Genomic DNA, 24,474 nt, shown 5'->3' with positions numbered 1-24,474 from the left:
AGACATTGTGCGCCTTTTAGATATAGAAGGTTCTTGTGGTCTGTAAGTATGGTGATTGAGTGAGAAGCTCCCTCCAACAGATATCTCCACTCCTCTAGAGCGAGCTTGATGGCTAGCAACTCCTGGTCGCCAATGGCATAGTTGCGCTCCGCTGGGGAGAACTTCCGGGAGAAGAAACTGCAAGGATGTAAATGGCCATCTTTAGCCCTCTGAGATAACACCGCTCCTACTCCAACGGAGGAGGCATCCACCTCTAAGATGAAAGGAGAGTCGATGTCAGGCTGTTTCAGGACAGGCGCAGAGATGAACCTCTGTTTTAAAAGATGAAAAGCTTGCATGGCTTCTTCAGACCACTTGGACGGGTTAGCACCCTTCTTCGTGAAAGCAGTAATAGGCGCCACAATGGTGGAAAAGTCTCGTATAAACTTTCGGTAATAATTGGCGAACCCTAAGAACCTCTGGACCCCTTTGAGGGTTAAGGGTACCGGCCAATTCTGGATTGCTTGTAGTTTCTCAGGATCCATCTCTAGTCCGGAACCGGACACAATGTACCCTAGAAACGGAATGGACTTGACTTCAAAGACGCATTTCTCTAATTTGCAGTAGAGATGATTGACACGGAGACGGGACAGAACCTCCTTTACCCAAAAACGATGTTCCTCTAAATCGTTGGCAAAAATGAGGATATCATCTAGGTAGACCACGACATGACGGTATAGAATGTCTCTGAAGATCTCATTGACGAAATGCTGGAAGACAGCTGGAGCATTGCTCAATCCGAAGGGCATGACGAGGTACTCATAATGTCCGTCACGGGTGTTAAATGCGGTCTTCCACTCGTCACCCTCACGGATCCGGATGAGATTGTATGTACCTCTCAACTCCAGCTTTGTAAAGATGGTAGCTCCGCTAACTCTGTCAAAGAGCTCAGTAATCAGGGGTAAAGGATAGCGGTTCTTGATGGTAATGTCGTTCAAACCTCTGTAGTCGATGCACGGCCGCAGACCACCATCTTTCTTCTTTACAAAAAAGAAGCCTGCGCCGGCTGGAGAAGAAGAAGGTCGAATGAACCCCTTTGCTAGGTTCTCTTTAATGTATTCCTCCATAGAATGCGTCTCGGGCAGAGACAACGGATAAGTTCGGCCTCGAGGTGGAACCTTCCCTGGAACGAGATCAATCGGGCAGTCCCATTCTCTATGAGGAGGAAGGATATCAGCAGAAGCTTTACTGAACACATCCGTGAAATCTTGATATGGAGGAGGTGGAACATCAGACGACCTGGGGGAGGAAGAACAGACAGGCAACACTTTAAACAAACATGTCTCAGCACAGGAGGAACCCCATGCCAGAATTGCGTAGTCGTCCAATCAATTGTAGGATTGTGAAGACGGAGCCATGGAAGGCCCAGGACCACAGGATGTGTGGCTCTTGGAATCACTAAAAGTGAAATAAGTTCGGAATGGAGAACTCCCACTCTCAGACGAACTGGTAGAGTCCTTAGAGAAATAACTGTATCAAAAATTTTACTGCCATCCATGGCAGTTAAGGAAAAAGACGAAGGAAGTCTCTCGGTGGGTAGGGACCACCGTTTAACATAGGCTTCGGTACTAAAGTTCCCAGCTGCTCCGGAATCAAGGAGGGCAATGACGTTCTGATAACGTTGAGCAACTTGAAGCGAGACTGGGAGATTACAATCTTGAGGAGATGGAGAGGAGATCATTACTCCTAGCTGGCCCTCTCCTTGGCGAGCTAGGGTCTGGAGTCCCGGACGTTTAGGACAGGCATTAATGGTGTGAGACGGAGCTGCACAATAAAGACAGAGAGACTCGGAGAGACGTCTTCGGCGCTCAGCAGGAGTTAAACGGGAACGGCCAATTTGCATGGGCTCATCTTTAGTTGGTGACAGTTGGCGAGGAGGAGGAGCAGAAGATCTTGGAGCAGATGATCTTCCACGCTCAGTTGCTCTCTCTCTGAAACGTAAGTCAACTTTCATACAAAGTGAGATTAGCTCATCTAACTTGGAGGGTAAGTCTCTGGTAGCTAACTCATCTTTAATACACTCAGATAAACCATGCCAGAATGCAGCATACAGGGCCTCGTCGTTCCATGCCAGTTCGGATGCCAGGATCTGGAACTGTATAAGATATTGTCCTACAGTACGTGATCCCTGGCATAAACGGAGAATCTCAGACGAAGCTGAAGTTACCCGGCCTGGCTCGTCGAAGATGCGCCTGAATGTTAACACGAATGCAGTGTAAGAAGATAGCAGGGTGTCGGACCTCTCCCATAATGGTGATGCCCAGTCAAGGGCTGAGCCACTGAGAAGAGAGATGATGTAGGCAATTTTTGTACGGTCACTGGGAAAATTGCCAGGTTGTAGCTCAAACTGAATCTCACACTGGTTGAGAAATCCCCTGCAGAATCTTGGAGATCCGTCAAATTTTGCTGGCGTTGGAAGATGAAGACGTGGAGCAAAAACAGGTAAGGTGGGTGTGGTTATAGCTGGAGTCACTGTGGTTGACGCACCGGACGCGTCTGATCCACGGAGAGTTGTCTGAATCCCATCCAGCCGAGTAGAGAGATCCTGGAGACAGCGGATGATGTGGCCCTGTGCAGCCTCCTGATGTTCAAGTCGGGCTGCCAGTTCTTGCATCGGCCTGGCCGCTTGATCCTGGTCTCCGGCTGGATTCATTAGGTCAGTGCTTACTGTCACAACTGAGGGCCTGAGCTGACGGAAGGCAGCCTCAGTTGTAGGGGCTGAGATGTACCGGAACCTGGGAGGTTGTATCAGACCCCTGGACATGTAAGTAACATGAAGAGTAACCGCCCGAAGGCGTGACCACGACAACTTGAGTAAAAGTCAATGATATTTATTTATGACAAACTCCATGCATCACAGTAGCAGTAAAAAGAAACATAAAAATCAGCAGAGAAATAATAATACAGTTCCTGGGTACTACAGGGTGGCAGGGGCCACAGAGCTCTGGTGGTATGAGACAGTTCTTATTATCTGCAAGTTGGAAAGTCCTTACCAGGCTCAACTGTAGCAATGAGGAAAGCCCAGGGTCGTACCAGCTGGTGTTCCAGGGAAAGCTGGACTGCTGTAGATAAGATGCTGCTGTGGGTACTGGTTAGAACCAGACAGATGTTAGCACGGAGTGGATACTCGCTGGAACCAGTTAAATAATAAATGAGGTTTGAGAGCGATGCAATATGGATGAAATGTAGAATTTGAGAACGGAGAAATAATAAGACCGGTGGAGAGTGGTAAACTGCAGAAAGGACACCGGCCCTTTAAGAGAAGCTGTACACTGCTGGAAGCTGGGCTGGAAGCAGGTGATGTTGTAGCTGGAAACAGGTGAGTCCAGAATGGATCGGAGAGTCAGGCTACACCGCAGATGGAATGCTGGTGCGGGTCTCTATAGCAGAAGTCTGGAGACAGGAGCTGAAACCTGGAAGACAATCACAGGAGAGAGACAAATTGGAAATAGGTTTGACAACCAAAGCACTGACGCCTTCCTTGCTCAGGCACAACCTATTTATACCTGCAGCAAGGAAGGCATTGGCTAGGCAATTATGCAAATTAATAATACTGACAAGAGATTGGTAGAAGTGATCAGCTGACAAAATCCAAGATGGCTGCGCCCATGCAGACACTTGGAGGGAAGTTTGGTTTGTAATCCATGTGGTCTGGAAAACAGTAATGGCGGCGCCGGCCACCGGAGACAGGAGACGCCAGGCTGACAGGTGCACATCCAACCACGCGGACACAGCGGAGGCCGCGGCTGATGCAATCGCCACTCTGAATGCAGAAGCTCAGGGACGGCGGCAGAGGCCGCGGGAGACGCCATGCCAGATGTATAAGGCGTCACTGTGACAGCGTCCAGAGAGACAGGAGAGGATGCGGGAATGTGCACATCAGGATAACAGATGGGATCCGGTCCTGGAGCGCTGAGCCAGCCTTAGGAGGCATCTGATGGGTAAGAAATGGCGTCCAGATACCCGGATCATGACACCATGTTCTTCTTGGCCAATCCGGAACAATGAGTATAGTACTTCCTCCTCTTTTCCTTATTATCCTCAGTACCTTGGGTATGAGAGGAAGAGGAAGGAACACATAAACCGACTGGTACACCCACAGTGTCCCTAGAGCGTCCACAGCTATTGCCTGAGGGTCTCTCGACCTGGCGCAATATATTTCTAGCTTTTTGTTTAGGCGGGACGCCATCATGTCCACCTGTGGCCTTTCCCAACGGTTTGCAATCAGTTGGAAGACTTCTGTATGAAGTCCCCACTCTCCCGGGTGTAGGTCGTGCCTGCTGAGGAAGTCTGCTTCCCTGTTGTCCACTCCCGGAATGAACACTGCTGACAGTGCTAACACGTGATTTTCCGCCCATCGGAGAATCCTTGTGGCTTCTGCCATGCCATCCTGCTTCTTGTGCCGCCCTGTCGGTTTACATGGGCGACTGCCGTAATGTTGTCTGATTGGATCAGTACCGGCTGGTTTTGAAGCAGGGGTCTTGCCTGACTTAGGGCATTGTAAATGGCCCTTAGTTCCAGAATATTTATGTGTAAGGAAATCTCCAGATTTGACCATAGTCCCTGGACGTTTCTTCCCTGAGTGACTGCCCCCCAGCCTCGAAGGCTGGCATCCGTGGTCAACAGGACCCAGTCCTGTATGGCGAATCTGCGGCCCTCTTGAAGATGAGCACTCTGCAGCCACCACAGCAGAGATACCCTGGTCCTTGGAGACAGGGTTATCAGCCGATGCATCTGAAGATGTGATCCGGACCACTTGTCCAACAGGTCCCACTGAAAAGTTTTTGCACGGAACCTGCCGAATGGAATTGCTTCGTATGAAGCTACCATTTTTTCCAGGACTCGCGTGCAGTGATGCACCGACACCTGTTTTGGTTTCAGGAGGCCTCTGACTAGAGATGACAGCTCCTTGGCTTTCTCCTCCGAGAGAAACACGTTTTTCTGGTCTGTGTCCAGAACCATACCCAGGAACAGTAGATGCGTCGTAGGAACCAGCTGCGACTTTGGAATATTCAGAATCCAGCCGTGCTGTTGTAGCACTTCCCGAGATAGTGCTACTCTGACAAACAACTGCTCCATGGACCTAGCCTTTATAAGGAGATTGTCCAAGTACGGGATAATTATTTCGGCCATTACCTTGGTAAATACCCTTGGTGCCGGGGACAGACCAACGGCAACGTCTGGAATTGGTAATGACAATCCTGTACCACAATTTTGAGGTACTCCTGGTGAGGAGGGTAAATAGGGAGATGCAGGTACGCATCCTTGATGTCCAGTGATACCCGGAAAATTCTCCAGGCTTGCAATAATCGCCCTGAGCGATTCCATTTTGAATTTGAACCTTCGTATATAAGTGTTCAAGGATTTCAATTTTAGAATGGGTCTCACCGAACCGTCTGGTTTCGGTACCAGAAACATTTTGGAATAGTAACCCCGGCCTTGTTGAAGGAGGGGTACCTTGATTTCACCTGCTGGAAGTACAGCTTGTGAATTGCCGCCAGTACTAACTCACTATCTCCGAGGGCAGCAGGTAAGGCTGATGTGAGGTAACGGCGAGGGGGAGTCGTCTCTAACTCCAGCTTGTATCCCTGTGATACTACTTGCAGAACCCAGGAATCCACCTGTGGGCAAGCCCACTGGTCCCTGAAGTTCCCGAGACGCACCCCCACCGCACCTATCTCCACCTGTGGAGCCCCTGCGTCATGCTGTGGACTCAGAGAAAGCGGGGGAAGATTTTTGATCCTGAGAACTGGCTGTCTGTGCAGCTTTTTCCTTCTTCCCTTGTGCAGAAAAGGAAGCGCCTTTGGCCCCCTTGCTTTTCTGAAGCCGAAAGGACTGTACCTGATAATACGGTGCTTTCTTAGGCTGTGAGGAAACCTGAGGTAAAAAAAATTCTTCCCAGCTGTTGCTGTGGATACGAGGTCCCAGAGACCATCCCCAAACAATTCCTCACCCTTATAAGGCAGAATCTCCATGTGCCTTTTAAAATCAGCATCACCTGTCCACTGCCGGGTCTCTAATACCCTCCTGGCAGAATGGACCTTGCATTAATTCTGGATACCAGCCGGCAAATATCCCTCTGTGCATCCTTCATATATAAGACTACGTCTTTAATATGCTCTAGGTTATCCAAATATTATCCCTGTCTAGGGTATTAATATTATCTGACAGGGTATCAGACCCTGCTGCAGCAGCACTATTCATGCTGAGGCCATTGCAGGCCTCAGTATAATACCTGAGTGTGTATATACAGACTTCAGGATAGCCTCCTGCTTTTTATCAGCAGGCTCCTTCAAAGTGGCCGTATCCTAAAACGGTAGTGCCACCTTTTATGACAAGCGTGTGAGCGCCTTATCCACCCTAGGGAATGTCTCCAAACGTAACTTATCCTCTGGCGGGAAAGGGTACGCCATCAGTAACTTTTTAGAAATTACCAGTTTCTTATCGGGGGAAGCCCACGCTTCTTCACACACTTCATTCACTTATCTGATGGGGGAAGAAAACACTGGCTGCTTTTTCTCCCCAAACATAAAACCCCTTTTATGTGGTACTTGGGTTAATGTCAGAAATGTGTAAAAAAAAAATTTTCATTGCCGAGATCATGCAACGGATTTTCCTAGTGGCTTTTGTATATGTCTCAACCTCGTCGACCCTGGAATCAGACTCCGTGTCGACATCCGTGTCTGCCATCTGAGGTAGCGGGCGTTTTTTGAGCCCCTGATGGCCTTTGAGACGTCTGGGCAGGCGCGGGCTGAGAAGCCGGCTGTCCCACAGCTGTTATGTCATCCAGCCTTTTATGTAAGGAGTTGACATTGTCGGTTAATACCTTCCACCTATCCATCCACTCTGGTGTCGGCCCCACAGGGGGCAACATCACATTTATCGCCATCTGCTCCGCCTCAACATAACCTTCCTCCTCAAACATGTCGACACAGCCGTACCGACACTCCACACACACACAGGGAATGCTCTGACTGAGGACAGGACCCCAGGAAGCCCTTTGGGGAGACAGAGAGAGAGTATGCCAGCACACACCAGAGCGCTATATAAAGCAGGGATTAACACTATAACTGAGTGATTTTTTCCCTAATAGCTGCTTGTATATACAATATTGCGCCTAAATTTAGTGCCCCCCCCCCCTCTCTTTTTAACCCTTTGAGCCTGAAAACTACAGGGGAGAGCCTGGGGAGCTGTCTTCCAGCTGCACTGTGAAGAGAAAATGGCGCCAGTGTGCTGAGGGAGATAGCCCCGCCCCTATTTCGCAGACTTTTCTGCCGCTTTTTTATGGAATCTGGCAGGGGTATTTATCACATATATAGCCTCTGGGGCTATATAATAAGAATTTACTTACCGATAATTCTATTTCTCGTAGTCCGTAGTGGATGCTGGGGACTCCGTCAGGACCATGGGAATAGCGGGCTCCGCAGGAGACAGGGCACATCTAAAAAGCTTTTAGGTCACATGGTGCGTACTGGCTCCTCCCCCTATGACCCTCCTCCAAGCCTCAGTTAGGTACTGTGCCCGGACGAGCGTACACAATAAGGAAGGATCTTGAATCCCGGGTAAGACTCATACCAGCCACACCAATCACACCGTACAACTTGTGATCTGAACCCAGTTAACAGTATGATAACAAAACGAAGTAGCCTCTGAAAAGATGGCTCACAACAAGAATAACCCGATTTTTGTAACAATAACTATGTACAAGCATTGCAGACAATCCGCACTTGGGATGGGCGCCCAGCATCCACTACGGACTACGAGAAATAGAATTATCGGTAAGTAAATTCTTATTTTCTCTAACGTCCTAGTGGATGCTGGGGACTCCGTCAGGACCATGGGGATTATACCAAAGCTCCCAAACGGGCGGGAGAGTGCGGATGACTCTGCAGCACCGAATGAGAGAACTCCAGGTCCTCCTTAGCCAGAGTATCAAATTTGTAAAATTTTACAAACGTGTTCTCCCCTGACCACGTAGCTGCTCGGCAAAGTTGTAATGCCGAGACCCCTCGGGCAGCCGCCCAAGATGCGCCCACTTTCCTAGTGGAATGGGCCTTTACAGATTTAGGCTGTGGCAGGCCTGCCACAGAATGCGCAAGTTGAATCGTGCTACAGATCCAACGTGCAATCGTCTGTTTAGACGCAGGAGCACCCATCTTGTTGGGTGCATACAATATAAACAACGAGTCAGATTTTCTGACTCCAGCTGTCCTTGAAATATATATTTTCAATGCTCTGACAACGTCCAGTAACTTGGAGTCCTCCAAGTCGCTAGTCGCCGCAGGCACTACAATAGGCTGGTTCAAATGAAAAGCCGAAACCACCTTAGGGAGAAATTGAGGACGTGTCCGCAACTCTGCCCTATCCGAATGGAAAATCAGATATGGGCTTTTGTATGATAAAGCCGCCAATTCTGAAACTCTCCTGGCTGAAGCCAGGGCCAGTAGCATGGTTACCTTCCATGTAAGGTATTTTAAATCTACTGATTTTAAAGGCTCAAACCAATGAGATTTGAGAAAATTTAGAACCACGTTCAAATCCCACGGTGCCACTGGAGGCACTATTGGGGGTTGTATATGTAGTACTCCTTTAACAAAAGTTTGTACTTCAGGCACTGACGCCAATTCTTTCTGGAAGAAAATTGATAAGGCCGAAATTTGAACTTTAATGGACCCCAATTTTAGGCCCATAGATAACCCTGCTTGCAGGAAATGTAAGAATCGACCCAATTGAAATTCTTCCGTTGGGGCCTTCTTGGCCTCACACCACCCAACATATTTTCTCCAAATACGGTGATAATGTTGTGCGGTCACATCTTTCCTGGCTTTAATTAAAGTAGGAATAACTTCCTCAGGAATGCCCTTTTCTTTTAGAATGCGGCGTTCAACCGCCATGCCGTCAAACGCAGTCGCGGTAAGTCTTGGAACATACAAGGTCCCTGCTGAAGCAGATCCCTTCTTAGAGGTAGAGGCCACGGATCCTCCGTGAGCATCTCTTGAAGTTCCGGATACCAAGTTCTTCTTGGCCAGTCTGGAGCTACCAGTATTGTTCTTACTCCTCTTTTCCGTATAATTCTCAGTACCTTTGGTATGAGCGGCAGAGGAGGGAACACATACACTGACTGGTACACCCACGGTGTTACCAGAGCGTCCACAGCTATTGCCTGTGGGTCTCTTGACCTGGCGCAATACCTGTCCAGTTTTTTGTTGAGGCGAGACGCCATCATGTCCACCTTTGGTTTTTTCCAACGGTTCACAATCATGTGGAAGACTTCTGGATGAAGTCCCCACTCTCCCGGGTGAAGATCGTGTCTGCTGAGGAAATCTGCTTCCCAGTTGTCCACTCCCGGGATGAACACTGCTGACAGTGCTATGACATGATTCTCCGCCCAGCGCAGAATCCTTGCAGTTTCTGTCATTGCACTCCTGCTTCTCGTGCCGCCTTGTCGGTTGACGTGGGCGACTGCCGTGATGTTGTCGGACTGGATCAGCACCGGCTGACCCTGAAGCAGAAGTCTTGCTTGGCTTAGAGCATTGTATATCGCTCTTAGCTCCAGTATATTTATGTGAAGAGACTTTTCCAGGGTTGACCACACTCCCTGGAAGTTTCTTCCCTTTGTGACTGCTCCCCAACCTCGTAGGCTGGCATCCGTAGTCACCAGGACCCAGTCCTGTATGCCGAATCTGCGGCCCACTAACAGATGGGCCGTCTGCAACCACCACAGGAGAGACAATCTTGTTCTCGGTGACAATGTTATCCTCTGATGCATGTGCAGATGCGATCCAGACCATTTGTCCAGCAGATCCCACTGGAATGTCCGTGCATGGAATCTGCCGAAAGGAATCGCTTCGTACGAAGCCACCATCTTTCCCAGGACTCTCGTGCATTGATGTACTGACACAGTTCCTGGTTTTAGGAGGTTCCTGACAAGTTCGGATAGCTCCCTTGCTTTCTCCTCCGGGAGAAATACCTTTTTCTGAACCGTGTCCAGAATCATGCCCAAAAACAACAGATGTGTTGTCGGAGTCAATTGAGATTTTGGAAGATTTAGAATCCACCCGTGTTGCCGAAGCACTACTTGTGTTAGTGCCACACTGGCTTCCAGCTGTTCTCTGGACTTTGCCCTTATCAGGAGATCGTCCAAGTACGGGATAATTAATACGCCTTTTCTTCGTAGAAGAACCATCATTTCGGTCATTACCTTGGTAAAGATCCGAGGAGCCGTGGACAAACCAAACGGCAGCGTTTGAAACTGATAATGACAGTCTTGTATCACGAACCTGAGATACCCTTGGTGTGAAGGGTAAATTGGGACATGTAGATAAGCATCTTTTATGTCCAAGGACACCATGAAGTCTCCTTCTTCCAGATTCGCTATCACTGCTCTGAGTGACTCCATCTTGAACTTGAATTTCTGTATGTACAGGTTCAAGGATTTCAGATTTAGAATAGGTCTTACCGAACCGTCCGGTTTCGGTACCACAAATAGTGTGGAATAATACCCCTTTCCCTGTTGTAGGAGGGGTACCTTGACTATCACCTGCTGAGAATACAGCTTGTGAATGGCTTCCAAAACCAACGTCCTTTCTGAGGGAGACGTTGGTAAAGCAGACTTTAGGAACCGGCGAGGAGGAGACCTTTCGAACTCCAGCATGTACCCCTGAGATATTATCTGCAGGACCCACGGGTCTACTTGTGAGTGAGCCCATTGATTGCTGAAAATCTTGAGCCGACCCCCCACCGTTCCTAAGTCCGCTTGTAAAGCCCCAGCGTCATGCTGATGGCTTTGTAGAAGCCGGGGCGGGCTTCTGTTCCTGGGCAGGGGCTGCTTGCTGCCCTTTCTTACCCTTTCCTCTGCCTCGCGGCAGATAAGACTGTCCTTTTGGTCGCTTTTTATAGGAGCGAAAGGACTGCTTTTCTGTTGGGAAGGAGTCTGAGGTAAAAAGGTGGATTTGCCGGCAGTTGCCGTGGCCACCAAGTCCGAAAGACCGACCCCAAACAATTCCTCTCCTTTGTATGGCAATACTTCCATATGCCTCTTGGAATCCGCATCACCTGACCACTGTCGCGTCCATAAACTTCTTCTGGCAGATATGGACATTGCGCTTACTCTTGATGCTAGAGTACAAACATCCCTCTGAGCATCTCGCATATAAAGAAAAGCATCCTTTAATTGCTCTAGAGTCAATAAAATACTGTCCCTATCCAGGGTATCAATATTTTCAGTCAGAGAATCCAACCACACTACCCCAGCACTGCACATCCAGGCTGAGGCTATTGCCGGTCGCAGTATAACACCAGTATGTGTGTATATACTTTTCAGTGTAGTTTCCAGCCTCCTATCTACTGGATCCTTGAGGGCGGCCGTATCAGGAGACGGCAACGCCACCTGCTTTGATAAACGTGTGAGCGCCTTATCCACCCTAGGGGGTGTTTCCCAGCGCGCCCTAACCTCTGGCGGGAAAGGGTATAATGCCAATAACTTCTTTGAAATTGGCAGTTTTCTATCGGGCGTAACCCACGCTTCATCACACACATCATTCAATTCCTCTGATTCTGGGAAAAATACAGGCGGTTTTTTCACCCCCCACATAATACCCCTTTTTGAGGTACCAGCAGCATCAGAGATCTGCAAAGCCTCCTTCATTGCCGTGATCATATAACGTGTGGCCCTACTGGAAAATACGTTTGTTTCTTCACCGTCGACACTAGAATCATCTGTGTCGGTACCCGTGTCGACAGACTGAGGTAAAGGGCGTTTTACAGCCCCTGACGGTGTCTGAGACGCCTGGACCGGTACTAACTGGTTTGCCGGCCGTCTTATTTCGTCAACTGACTTTTGTAATGTGCTGACATTATCACGTAATTCCATAACTAACGCCATCCATTCAGGTGTCGACTCCCTAGGGGGTGACATTACCATCATCGGCAATTGCTCTGCCTCCACACCAACATCGTCCTCAAACATGTCGACACACACGTACCGACACACAGCAGCCACACAGGGAATGCTCTATTGAAGACAGGACCCCCTAGCCCTTTGGGGAGACAGAGGGAGAGTTTGCCAGCACACACCAAACAGCGCTATAAATGTATATAAACAACCCTAGAAGGTGTTGTTTATTATATATACGCTCTTATATAATATATATAGCCAATTTATGCCCCCCTTCTCTCTGTTTTACCCTGTTTCTGTAGTGCAGTGCAGGGGAGAGTCCTGGGAGCCTTCCTCACCAGCGGAGCTGTGCAGGAAAATGGCGCCGTGTGCTGAGGAGAATAAGCTCCGCCCCTTTTTCGGCGGGCTTTTCCTCCCGGTTTTTTAATAACTGTCCTGGGTTAAAATACATACATATAGCCTTAATGGCTATATGTGATGTATTTATTTTGCCAAATAGGTATTTATATTGCTGCCCAGGGCACCCCCAGCAGCGCCCTGCACCCTCCGTGACCATGTCAGTGAGCCGTGTGACAACAATGGCGCACAGCTGCAGTGCTGTGCGCTACCTTTATGAAGACTGTGAAGTCTTCTGCCGCCTGTTTCCGGACCTCCGTTCTGCCGTCATTCTTCAGCTTCTGTAAGGGGGATCGGCGGCGCGGCTCCGGGACGAACCCCAGGCTGACCTGTGTTCCGACTCCCTCTGGAGCTCAGTGTCCAGTAGCCTAAGATCCCAATCCATCCTGCACGCAGGTGAGTTGGAGATCTCTCCCCTAAGTCCCTCGTTGCAGTGATCCTGTTGCCAGCAGGAATCACTGAGTGAAAACCTAAAAAAAACTTTTCTAAACAGCTCTTTAAGAGAGCCATCCAGATTGCACCCTTCTCGGACGGGCACAAAAACCTAACTGAGGCTTGGAGGAGGGTCATAGGGGGAGGAGCCAGTACGCACCATGTGACCTAAAAGCTTTTTAGATGTGCCCTGTCTCCTGCGGAGCCCGCTATTCCCATGGTCCTGACGGAGTCCCCAGCATCCACTAGGACGTTAGAGAAAATAGGATTTTGGTACTTACCAGGTAAATCCTTTTCTTTGAATCCATAGGGGGCACTGGAGTACTCTTGGGATATGGACGGGCGTAGCCGAACAAAGGCACTGAATATTTAAATTTAGGACTCTCCCCCCCCTCCATATCCCCAAGTACCTCAGTGTACTTTGCCAGTGTTTTTTACTGAGCGAACAGGATATAGAGAGGTTGACAATGGAGAAACCCTATAACATAACGGACAACAACCCTGTTGACCCATAACCATACTGTCAACTAAACAGTTGACCCATAACCGATAGAACTTTATAATTTGAGCCAATCGGTGAAAATGTGTTACCATAAGCTCCTTTGAGCTTAAAATGTGTCCACTAAGCTCCCTTGAGCTTAAAACAACCCAGGTAAAACTGCTCTGGGTGGGCGTCCAGTGCCCCCTATGGATTCAAAGAAAAGGATTTACCTGGTAAGTACCAAAATCCTATTTTCTTTATCATCCACTAGGGGTCACTGGAGTACTCTTGGGACGTACCAAAGCTTCCCTCGTGGGCGGGAGAGCTGTTTGATACTTGTAACAGTAGGCAGGCCAAAGCTAAATGCTGATGGCGCCACCATTCATAACGTGTAAACGTGCACAAACGTGGTGCACTGAAGGCTATGTAGCCGCGTTATAGACGCTGCACGACCCGCTGGGTCTGACATTCCCACAGAACCTGTGGGATGAACTATTACTGACGTAGGCGATTGTAACTTAGCCTTAAAGTAAGCCTGACTTGTATTCATTATTATCCAACTGGATAATGTCTGCTGAGAAACTGGCTAACCCCAGTTTGCGGTATCATATAGAACAAACAACGTATTCATATCACGTACTGTAGATCTTCTGTACATATATAAACGCGTAACGCGTGTACCACATTCAGAATTTTAGAATGTGCTGTCCCCACAGGAACCACTATTGGTATATTGATGTGAAGAATACGAAAGCGGATTTCGTCCGAAGATCTGCTTTGTCATGAGAAAACTCAAATACGGTGGCTTGGAATACAAGGCACCCAAATCTGAAAACAAACCCCTTGTCGAAGCACTATTGCCGAAGCCAAGGCTAGAAGAAAAATATGTTTTCCAAAGTGAGAAACTTAATCCCCATTTTTTGAAAGGGTTCCAAAATATGAAAACTTAATTCCCTTTTGTTGAAAAGGTTCCAAAAGATGAAAACTGTCATAAATCTGAACCCAACCTCAAATCGCCTGGCGCTGTAGGTGGGATAAATAGAGTCTGAACTTTGGTGACACCTTGTAGAAAGATATTTACAGACGTAAATAGAGGCAAACGCTTTGAAAATAAGTTTACCACACAGATACCTGCACTCTTAGTGCAGATGAACGCAGTTTTCCATCCCATTCCGTTTAACAGAATACGGTTACTTGAAGGATGATGTTGGAAACTTCCGAGGTTTACAACCTATGTAAGCACACGAAAAAATTTTTTTTTAATAATGAGCTGCCTTAAGCGGCTTACTATTTCGTAACATGGTATAACCGATACAGTAACGCTCTATTTTTTAAGAGGGCGGTCTGAACCCTCACCCTGTCAACCGCAGCTGCGGTACATAGATAATAGGTACATAGGTAACTATGGGTAAAAGAACGTTTCCTGATGTAACAGGTTGGACGTATTATGAGCGGGCCCAGATCGTGTGCAAGTATTCCTTGAAAATTCGAGAAGCAACTTCTCTGAAACCCATGAGATCCCACCAGTATGACTGTGACGAACTGTCTTCTGATCCGTTTTGGCAACGAAGAGAGAAGCGGAAAATGGCGTAGCTAGACACACGATGCTGAATGACCCCATGAATGTGATGTACACATACTGAGGCTTTTGTAATTGTGTCGAGATACCATCATGTATACTTGAGGGTAACCTCCTTGTGTGGACTCACATATGAAACACCTCTGGATTTAATGTCCAGTTTTCAAGATCCAAACCCTGACGGGTTAGATCGTGTGTCTAACAGATGTCCACTCACGGATTGATGTCTTGACATTTTCACATAATGGCGTTCTGAGCCATTGAAGATTTGAGTTACCTGCCGCATTGTCATGCGGCTTCTTGGTTCTCACTGGTTGTTGAGTATGCAACTGCCGTTGCTTTGTTTGACTGCTTAAGGGCAGCGTGAGCTAGGCCTGAAAAACAAAATTACATGAAACTCACGGTTGTTCCTCTCCACAGAAATCTTTAGTAACAAGCGAAAGATGTATTCGTTCTGAAGAGAAACCAGAGTCTATCCCTGGTCCGACTGAAAGCGAATAATTTAATGCATTGTAAAATGCACAGAGTTCTAGGGCATTTATCTATTGCATTGTAAAATGCACAGAGTTCTAGTACATTTATCGACAGCAATCTGTCGTGTTTTAGAACCTTTGCGTTGTTTTTAACTACAAATCCTAACTCTCTGTGACTGTCGTCCAGAGTATACGCACCCTTGTCCCTTTGTGGGAAACGCGAGTGAAGGGTGGTCTTAATAAGTGAATACAGCAATGTACCGCTAGTGTGCGTGTACTTTTGTTGTTGCTGGTGTAGTAGGTAAAAGTATTTGATTTACCGTATTTATATCTTACTTCGGAATTGATATCGTTTAGACAGACTTAGATGCGATTGTTTTCGAATTTGATCTGCTACCGCAGTATACCTTAGTAGCGCAAGTTAGAGGAACTTTGTTGATACAGAGTTCTTATGTGAGATGATCTATCCTCGCAACATCACTTTGGTAAATACCCGAAGCGATAATCAACGGTAGACCTGAAAGGGTTAATGGTTGTGGCGATTTGCAAACGCTAGAACCTGTGATGAAGAAACCGGACTGGGTAAATTCGCATTGTGAAGATTAAATGCCATTATGCCATTTTCTTTTGCTCAAACAGAGGGAAATAAGTAATTCTGACTCTGTTGGCGTACTATTGCCTGGTTTATAAACCAGCAAAGACTAAATGACAACCTGCCAAACCGGTCGACAGAGGCAGTTTTGTCTTTACGCTGTAAACAGCTGAGACATATATGAGTTGAAATGTAACATGTAAAGACGCGCTTCCACAATTGTAAAAGAGGTCATCAAACCACTGGCTTGCTGACTGTAACGTCCTGTCGTTACAAGGCGTCACTGTTTCTTATAAAGGGATAAAACACCGTTAGAAGTATACTGTATGCGCTAAAGGCGGAATATCATCAAGGGATAAAATGCCGTTACAAGCATATCAAATTTAGGAGCAAACAAGCTCTGGCCTTGTCGCGTTCACTAGCGACAATGAAAATAACCGGCGTTAGCAGAAGCTTTACAGATATACTCTGCAGCTTCTTTTAACAGTGATCGGCATGGTTTCATACATAGCTTCTAGTGACCCAAATGTATCTGGGGTTTTTATAATGTTTGACAGAAACGCATATACCAATGGCGGATCGCGTAATTTTGGAAACGATTATGTATGGTTGTCCAAAACCCCGCACTATCTGAGTGCTGGACTAATGTACCCTTCTCACTGGTAGTTATCGGTGTGAGATTTGACATAGAATCGTGCATTAATATTATAAGACCAGTGAAATAAACCCTCTGGTACCCAAAGGGAAATTGGCCCTTTGGAAAAACTGTCTTTTGTTAGAGCTGGCGGAGTATTCCGAGACTGCGAATACCGCTCCTTTAATTTGAATTGCCACTGTATATTTTTAAAAGTATTTTTAGTCTGCAGTAGAGCCTTATTCGCTATGTAGACAGACAACATAATTGGCAACAGACAGACACTTGCACGATTATATGGCATATATATATATATATATATGTTATTGCTGAACAGCATATTTATATGAAACTCATGGTTGTTTCTCTCTACGGAAATCTTTAGGAAACTAAAGTGTTCTTTATGTGAAAAGCAGTTCACATGGCCATATGAAACCCGAACCAAATTCCTTTTAACACCCCTGCGCCTTCTGGTGGCTTAAAGATGTAGGGCAGGAATGTTCTAGAATCATCCTGAACTAAAAATTCCCACTAACACCCCTGCGCCTCCTTGTGGAGCAGAGGTGTATGGCCGGAATGTATAACTGGAAAAACAACAATGATTGAAATGGCCGTCATGCCATGCTTTTACATAAAATCACAGTACAGGTTATTTTAATATAGGCTTAATAGCCTATTATACAGAGTATACAGTGATAATACAGGTGTATGTAAAATACATGCCTTTAGTTAGCCTCTTAATATGAACACTGCCTGCAGTGTTATTATCTTGCCGTCTTAACAGACAAGAACAGAAAACATGGTTAAACTTGCAATAGGCTATTTGCTAGGCCAAGCCTCATATATATATTATATATATAAAAATGTTATTATATTATACTATACACAGTTGTGCCAGCAACCAGCTTCATTATATATAATATATATAAAATTTACTTAACCATATAATCACAGTTGCCTGATATTATAGGCCATGACTTTAAAATTGCTGCGCTGCTTGTGATAGTTTGAGCAGCCTATCTTTAACCCATGCAGCCCTATGGGCATTACACCCCCTCCCCCCCCCTGCCTCCCCATGTTACCTGCAGCTTACGGGGATCGGGTGCAGGGAGAGGAGGAAAGCGCTGTATATATAGCGCCGGGGAGCCGTCCGAAAGAGCGGGCGGCGGCGGTTCCTACAGCCGTACACAGTCTCCCTGTGTCCGGCATCAGCGGCGTGCGGTGACTGGAAGAGCGGCCAGCGTCCGTGAGTGACGTGCGGCCGCTCGTTAGCACACGGGAGCTCGGCGGCGCCTCTGTATTGGTCTGTATTGGTGCCGGGCCATCAGGGCAGTGAGAGCGGCCGGCGTCTGAGTGACGTGCGGCCGCTCGTTAGCACATGGGGAATCTCGGCGGCGCCTGTGCCGGGCCATCAGGGCAGTGAGAGCGGCCGGCGTCTGAGTGACGTGCGGCCGCTCGTTAGCACATGGGGAATCTCGGCGGCGCCTGTGCCGGGCCATCAGGGCAGTGAGAGCGGCCGGCGTCTGAGTGACGTGCGGCCGCTCTGCGCATCGTTTAGGAAGACTTTCAGCGCGTGTTCCGTGGACAATTCTACAGTATAACACTCACACACAGCAGGGCGGCAGCGTGAGCTGACCGCCCTGACACTCATACCTTGTGCCGTCTTCTCCTGGCTGTGACGAGCTTCTCTCTGCAAGCTCAGTTTCAGCCTCCAGCATCTCATCTAGGCTGCTGTAGATTCTTCCAGATCTTTGTCTAATCCTGGCTGTGACGGAGCTTCTTCCTGTAAGCTCCGTTCAGTTTGCAGGAGACAGTGGCTGCCTGTGGCTGTGAGGGTGCTCTTTGTGAGGACCGACACGCCATGCGCTTGCTTATAGCGCCTGTGGCTGTGAGGGTGCTCTTTGTGAGGACCGACACGCCATCCGCTGCCTTGCAGCGGCACCATCCCGGACCCATGTTTTTCCATAAACTGGGACGGGAAGTGTAAAAATCAAAAATAAAAATAAAAATAAAAATCTTCTGAAATGTGGCTTTGCCACAAGCCGATGTTCATCTGTGAGCACCGAAAAAAACACTGGCAAAGTACACTGAGGTACTTGGGGATATGGAGGGGGGGGAGAGTCCTAAATTTAAATATTCAGTGCCTTTGTTCGGCTACGCCCGTCCATATCCCAAGAGTACTCCAGTGACCCCTAGTGGATGATAAAGAAATTGTGATTATTTGCCAGCCAAAGTGTGTAATATTGCTGCTCAGGGCGCCCCCCACCCAGCGCCCTGCACCCTCAGTGACCGGAGTGTGAAGTGTGTATGAGGAGCAATGGCGCACAGCTGCAGTGCTGTGCACTACCTTGGTGAAGAATGAAGTCTTCTGCCGCCGATTTTCCGGACCTCTTCTTGCATCTGGCTCTGTAAGGGGGACGGCGGCGCGGCTCCGGGACCGAACATCAAGGACGGGTCCTGCGGTCGATCCCTCTGGAGCTAATGGTGTCCAGTAGCCTAAGAAGCCCAAACTAGCTGCAAGCAGGTAGGTTCGCTTCTTCTCCCCTTAGTCCCTCGTTGCAGTGAGCCTGTTGCCAGCAGGTCTCACCGTAAAATAAAAAACCTAAAATATACTTTCTGTCTAGGAGCTCAGGAGAGCCCCTAGTGTGCATCCAGCTCGGCCGGGCATAAAAATCTAACTGAGGTCTGGAGGAGGGTCATGGTGGGAGGAGCCAGTGCACACCAGGTAGTCCTAAAGCTTTCTTTAGTTGTGCCCAGTCTCCTGCGGAGCCGCTATTCCCCATGGTCCTTACGAAGTTCCCAGCATCCACTAGGACGTAAGATAAATAGGGGCTGATGGCTCCTGATGTATGAGATACACCAGAGAGTGTGGGGAGGAGACTGGTCAGATCTCTGGGCTGGTAACACACAGTGACATGATGTGAGGGGGAGAGCAGGAGTATAATAGGGGCTGATGTCTCCTGGTGTATGAGATACACCAGAGAGTGTGGGGAGGAGACTGGTCAGATCTCTGGGCTGGTAACACACAGTGACATGATGTGAGTGGGAGAGCAGGAGTATAATAGGGGCTGATGGCTCCTGATGTATGAGATACACCAGAGAGTGTGGGGAGGAGACTGGTCAGATCTCTGGGCTGGTAACACACAGTGACATGATGTGAGGGGGAGAGCAGGAGTATAATAGGGGCTGATGGCTCCTGATGTATGAGATACACCAGAGAGTGTGGGGAAGAGACTGGTCTTTAGATGTGCCCAGTCTCCTGCGGAGCCGCTATTCCCCATGGTCCTTACGGAGTCCCCAGCATCCACTTAGGACGTTAGAGAAAAGAGATTGCTGTAGTGACTGAGCAAGGAGAATATGTGACTCTTTTCTGTAATAAGTGTTTATTTCTCACCTGTGCTGATATCTGTAGGGATCTCCTCCTCCTTACACTGCTGATCACCCCTCACATACGTCTCTTCTTCTCCCTCTATATCTTCAGCCTTCATATCAGTCATATACGTCTCTTCTTCTTCCTCTATATCGTCTGTTTTAATATCAGACAGACGTTCTACCTAAAAAACAAACAAAGACTATAATGACATTTGCATACAGTCAGATTAAACTGAGGTGAAACAGTATAATATCAGTGTATAAGACACACACAGCTCCTCTACAGATCATATAGTGACAGTCACTTTGGTATATTGGGGAGACCCCAAATCCCACCTACCTGATCCTCCTGTGGGATCCTGTGATTCTCCTCTGTACAATCCTGGGAATACAGAGGACGGGGACATCTCTCTGGGGTATCTCTGTTACTGGGTCCATCTGTAGGAGACACACAGTGACTGGGTACAGTGTATATATGTGATTATCAGGTGATGAGTGTATATAGGGGGCCCCCATACCTGCTCTCCCCTGTACAATACATGACAGTCTCCTCTTACCCAGTGATGTGAGGGGCCGGTGATTCTCCATCATCACGTCCTTGTACAGACCCCTGTGTTCCTCTATATACTCCCTATCCTGCATGGAGACATAGACAGTGACATCCTGACACCTTATAGGAACCTGACACACCCAGACACATCCCCTGGTGTTACTGTATAATACCCCATTCCCAGCAGTCACCTCTCCAGTCATCACCCAGACACATCCCCTGGTGTTGTTGTATAATGCCCCATTTCCAGCAGTCACCTCTCCAGTCATTACCCAGACACATCCCCTGGTGTTACTGTATAATGTCCCATTCCCATCGGTCACCTCTCCAGTCATCACCCAGACACGTCCCCTGGTGTTACTGTATAATGCCCCATTCCCAGCAGTCACCTCCCCAGTCATCACCCAGACACATCCCCTGGTGTTACTGTATAATGTCCCATTCCCAGCAGTCACCTCTCCAGTTATCACCCAGACACATCCCTTGGTGTTACTGTATAATGTCCCATTCCCAATTCCCAGCAGTCACCTCTCCAGTCATCACCCAGACACATCCCCTGGTGTTACTGTATAATGCCCCATTCCCAGCAGTCACCTCTCCAGTCATCACCCAGACACATCCCCTGGTGTTGTTGTATAATGCCCCATTCCCAGCAGTCACCTCTCCAGTCATCACCCAGACACATCCCCTGGTGTTACTGTATAATACCCCATTCCCAGCAGTCACCTCTCCAGTCATCACCCAGACACATCCCCTGGTGTTGTTGTATAATGCCCCATTCCCAGCAGTCACCTCTCCAGTCATCACCCAGACACATCCCCTGGTGTTACTGTATAATGCCCCATTTCCAGCAGTCACCTCTCCAGTCATTACCCAGACACATCCCCTGGTGTTACTGTATAATGTCCCATTCCCATCGGTCACCTCTCCAGTCATCACCCAGACACGTCCCCTGGTGTTACTGTATAATGCCCCATTCCCAGCAGTCACCTCCCCAGTCATCACCCAGACACATCCCCTGGTGTTACTGTATAATGTCCCATTCCCAGCAGTCACCTCTCCAGTTATCACCCAGACACATCCCTTGGTGTTACTGTATAATGTCCCATTCCCAATTCCCAGCAGTCACCTCTCCAGTCATCACCCAGACACATCCCCTGGTGTTACTGTATAATGCCCCATTCCCAGCAGTCACCTCTCCAGTCATCACCCAGACACATCCCCCAGTGTTACTGTATAATGCCCCATTCCCAGCAGTCACCTCTCCAGTCATCACCCAGACACATCCCTTGGTGTTACTGTATAATGTCCCATTCCCATCGGTCACCTCTCCAGTCATCACCCAGACACGTCCCCTGGTGTTACTGTATAATGCCCCATTCCCAGCAGTCACTTATCCAGTCATCACCCAGACACATCCCCTGGTGTTACTGTATAATGTCCCATTCCCAGCAGTCACCTCTCCAGTCATCATCCAGACACTTCCCCTGGTGTTACTGTATAATGTCCCATTCCCAGCAGTCACCTCTCCAGTCATCACCCAGACACATTCCCTGGTGTTACTGTATAATGTCCCATTCCCAGCAGTCACCGCTTCAGTCATCACCCAGACACATCCCCTGGTGTTACTGTATAATGTCCCATTCCCAGCAGTCACCTCTTCAGTCATCACCCAGACACATCCTCTGGTGTTACTGTATAATGTCCCATTCCCAGCAGTCACCTCTCCAGTCATCACCCAGACACATCCCCTGGTGTTACTGTATAATGTCCCATTCCCAGCAGTCACCTCTCCAGTCATCACCCAGACACATCCCCTGGTGTTACTGTATAATGTCCCATTCCCAGCAGTCACCTCTCCAGTCATCACCCAGACACATCCCGTGGAGTTACTGTATAATGCCCCATTCCCAGCAGTCACCTCTCCAGTCATCACCCAGACACATCCCCTGGTGTTACTGTATAATGCCCCATTCCCAGCAGTCACCTCTCCAGTCATCACCCAGACACATCCCCTGGTGTTACTGTATAATGTCCCATTCCCAGCAGTCACCTCTCCAGTCATCACCCAGACACGTCCCCCGGTGTTACCGTATAATGTCCCATTCCCAGCAGTCACCTCTCCAGTCATCACCCAGACACATCCCCTGGTGTTACTGTATAATGCCCCATTCCCAGCAGTCACCTCTCCAGTCAGCAGCTGAATGATTTTGTTGGCGAGTTCCAGGATCTTCTGGTCACTGTGCCTCTCATGTATCAGTGAGTGAGGTGGAGGCACCGTGATGGGGTTTTGGGTTCTGCTCAGTCCACCTGACACACCAGGATGGCTGCTGGGTGTCTCGCACTCACCAGATGTCTTCTACACTACTGTGCAACCCAGCGAAATGGAGGAGACATCAAAATCACTGTGACACTCCCAGATCCCCTCACCTCCCCAGTCATGTCCCTGTATTATTACTGTAGATAGAGCTAACAGACCAGGATGACATAGAAGCGGAAGACTGCGCACGGATAAGAGGGTTGGGAGGACAATTGGCTGGGGTTGGTATAGAAGTGGGCCTTGAGAGAAGTTTTGTAGAGAGGTGGAGAGTGAGATGTGGAGAGCACATGCAAAATAGGTAGGACTGGGAGGAGGTAATCAGTTGGCAGGAGAGGCAGCGAGGGAGTGTAGGAGAGATGAGGTCAGAGATGCAAGAGGAAGAAGAGTGGGTGAGGGCTTTGAATGTGAGAAGCTTGAATTGTATTCTGAATGTGAAGGGGAGCCAGTGAAGGTCCTGCATGAGAGGGGAGGTGGATGTAGTACGTTTGGTGAGGAAGATGAGATGGGCAGCAGCATTGAGGATAGATTGGAGTGGAGAGAGGCGTATGTCAGAAATGCCAGAAAGGAGATTACAGTAGTCCAATCTGGAGATGACCAGTGAGTGGATGAGGGTCTTAGTAGCATTCTGGGTGAGAAAGGGTCTGAGCCTGGAAATGTTTTTGAGATGGAAATGGTAGTACTGTGAGAGGTGCTGAATGTGTGGTGTGAAGGAGAGGTAGGAGACAAGGATTACTCCAAGACAGCGCACTTGGGGGCTAGAGGAGATAGTGGTGCTATCAATAGATAATTAAATTGTGGGAGGAGAAGTTAAGCGGGAGGGAGGGAAGATGATCAGCTCAGCGTTAGACATAAGTTTAAGAAAGAGCTGAGACATTCAGGAAGAGATAGCAGAGTGACAGTTGGAGATACGAGGACAGCGGGGGAGAGGTCCGGGGAGGAAAGGTAGATTTGAGTATCATTAGCACAGAGATGATATTGTAAGTCTTGTAAGTCAAGAGCTAAAAGAGCTCACCTAAAGAGGATGTGTAGAGAGAGAAAAGGAGAGGTCCAGAACAGAAGCTTGGGGACATTGACTGCTAGAGGAAGTTGGGGGTGGGGGGGTGGGGGGAGGAGACGAAAGGAACCGGCAGAAACGTAGGAGGACAGCCAGGAGAGGGCAGTATCACGCAGCCCAAGGGAGTATATAGGATTTAATAAACCTACCGGTAAATCCTTTTCTTGTAGTCCATAAGGGATATTGGGGACAGAATTAGTACGATGGGGTATAGACGGGTAAAAATTATTCACTGGGTGTGCTGGCTCCTCCCCTCTATGCCTCCTCCTACAGCTCAGTTATGAGTAAAACAGTTCCCAAAGGAGAATGACATACTTGAGAGAAGGAACTTAACAATAAAAGGTGTGGTGATAATTAAACACCAGCACACCAATACAAACATAGCCAGCAAGGTCTGGCAACATTAACATAAACTCAGCCATCAAAGTCTGGCAACATTAACAGATGAACAGGTAACACATAACAGAGAACCTGCAGAAAGTCACCGCACAGAGGCGGGCGCCCAATATCCCTTATGGACTACGAGAAAAGGATTTACCGGCAGGTATATAAAATCCTATTTTCTCTAGCATCCATAAGGGATATTGGGGACAGAATTAGTACGATGGGGATGTCCCAAAGCTTCCAGAACGGGCGGGAACGTGCGGAGACAACTG

The 24,474-nt window shown here is 48.2% G+C and overlaps 1 protein-coding gene and 1 non-coding gene across 2 annotated transcripts in view; both read right to left on the bottom strand.

Annotated features, from left to right (window-relative positions):
- Positions 1-24,474, bottom strand: part of LOC134983428 (paternally-expressed gene 3 protein-like) — a 239,981-nt gene that overhangs the window by 189,650 nt on the left and 25,857 nt on the right. The window contains exons 2-5 of the mRNA XM_063949109.1: positions 22,630-22,811; positions 20,452-20,530; positions 20,235-20,332; positions 19,917-20,076 (exon numbers count right to left, since the gene is read on the bottom strand). Of these exons, the coding sequence (XP_063805179.1) occupies positions 19,917-20,076; positions 20,235-20,332; positions 20,452-20,485 (292 nt within the window). The 5' untranslated portion in view covers positions 20,486-20,530; positions 22,630-22,811. The remainder of the gene's footprint in view (positions 1-19,916; positions 20,077-20,234; positions 20,333-20,451; positions 20,531-22,629; positions 22,812-24,474) is intronic.
- On the bottom strand, positions 15,180-15,297 carry LOC134983464 (U5 spliceosomal RNA). Its single transcript, XR_010191647.1, has one exon. It is a non-coding gene; the product is annotated as a U5 spliceosomal RNA (small nuclear RNA).

This window comes from Pseudophryne corroboree, assembly GCF_028390025.1.
Source record: "Pseudophryne corroboree isolate aPseCor3 chromosome 3 unlocalized genomic scaffold, aPseCor3.hap2 SUPER_3_unloc_15, whole genome shotgun sequence".
In the NCBI taxonomy this organism is placed as follows: domain Eukaryota; kingdom Metazoa; phylum Chordata; class Amphibia; order Anura; family Myobatrachidae; genus Pseudophryne; species Pseudophryne corroboree.
The sequence above is the reverse complement of the archived record's forward strand: the minus strand, read 5'-3'. Positions and strand labels throughout refer to the sequence as shown.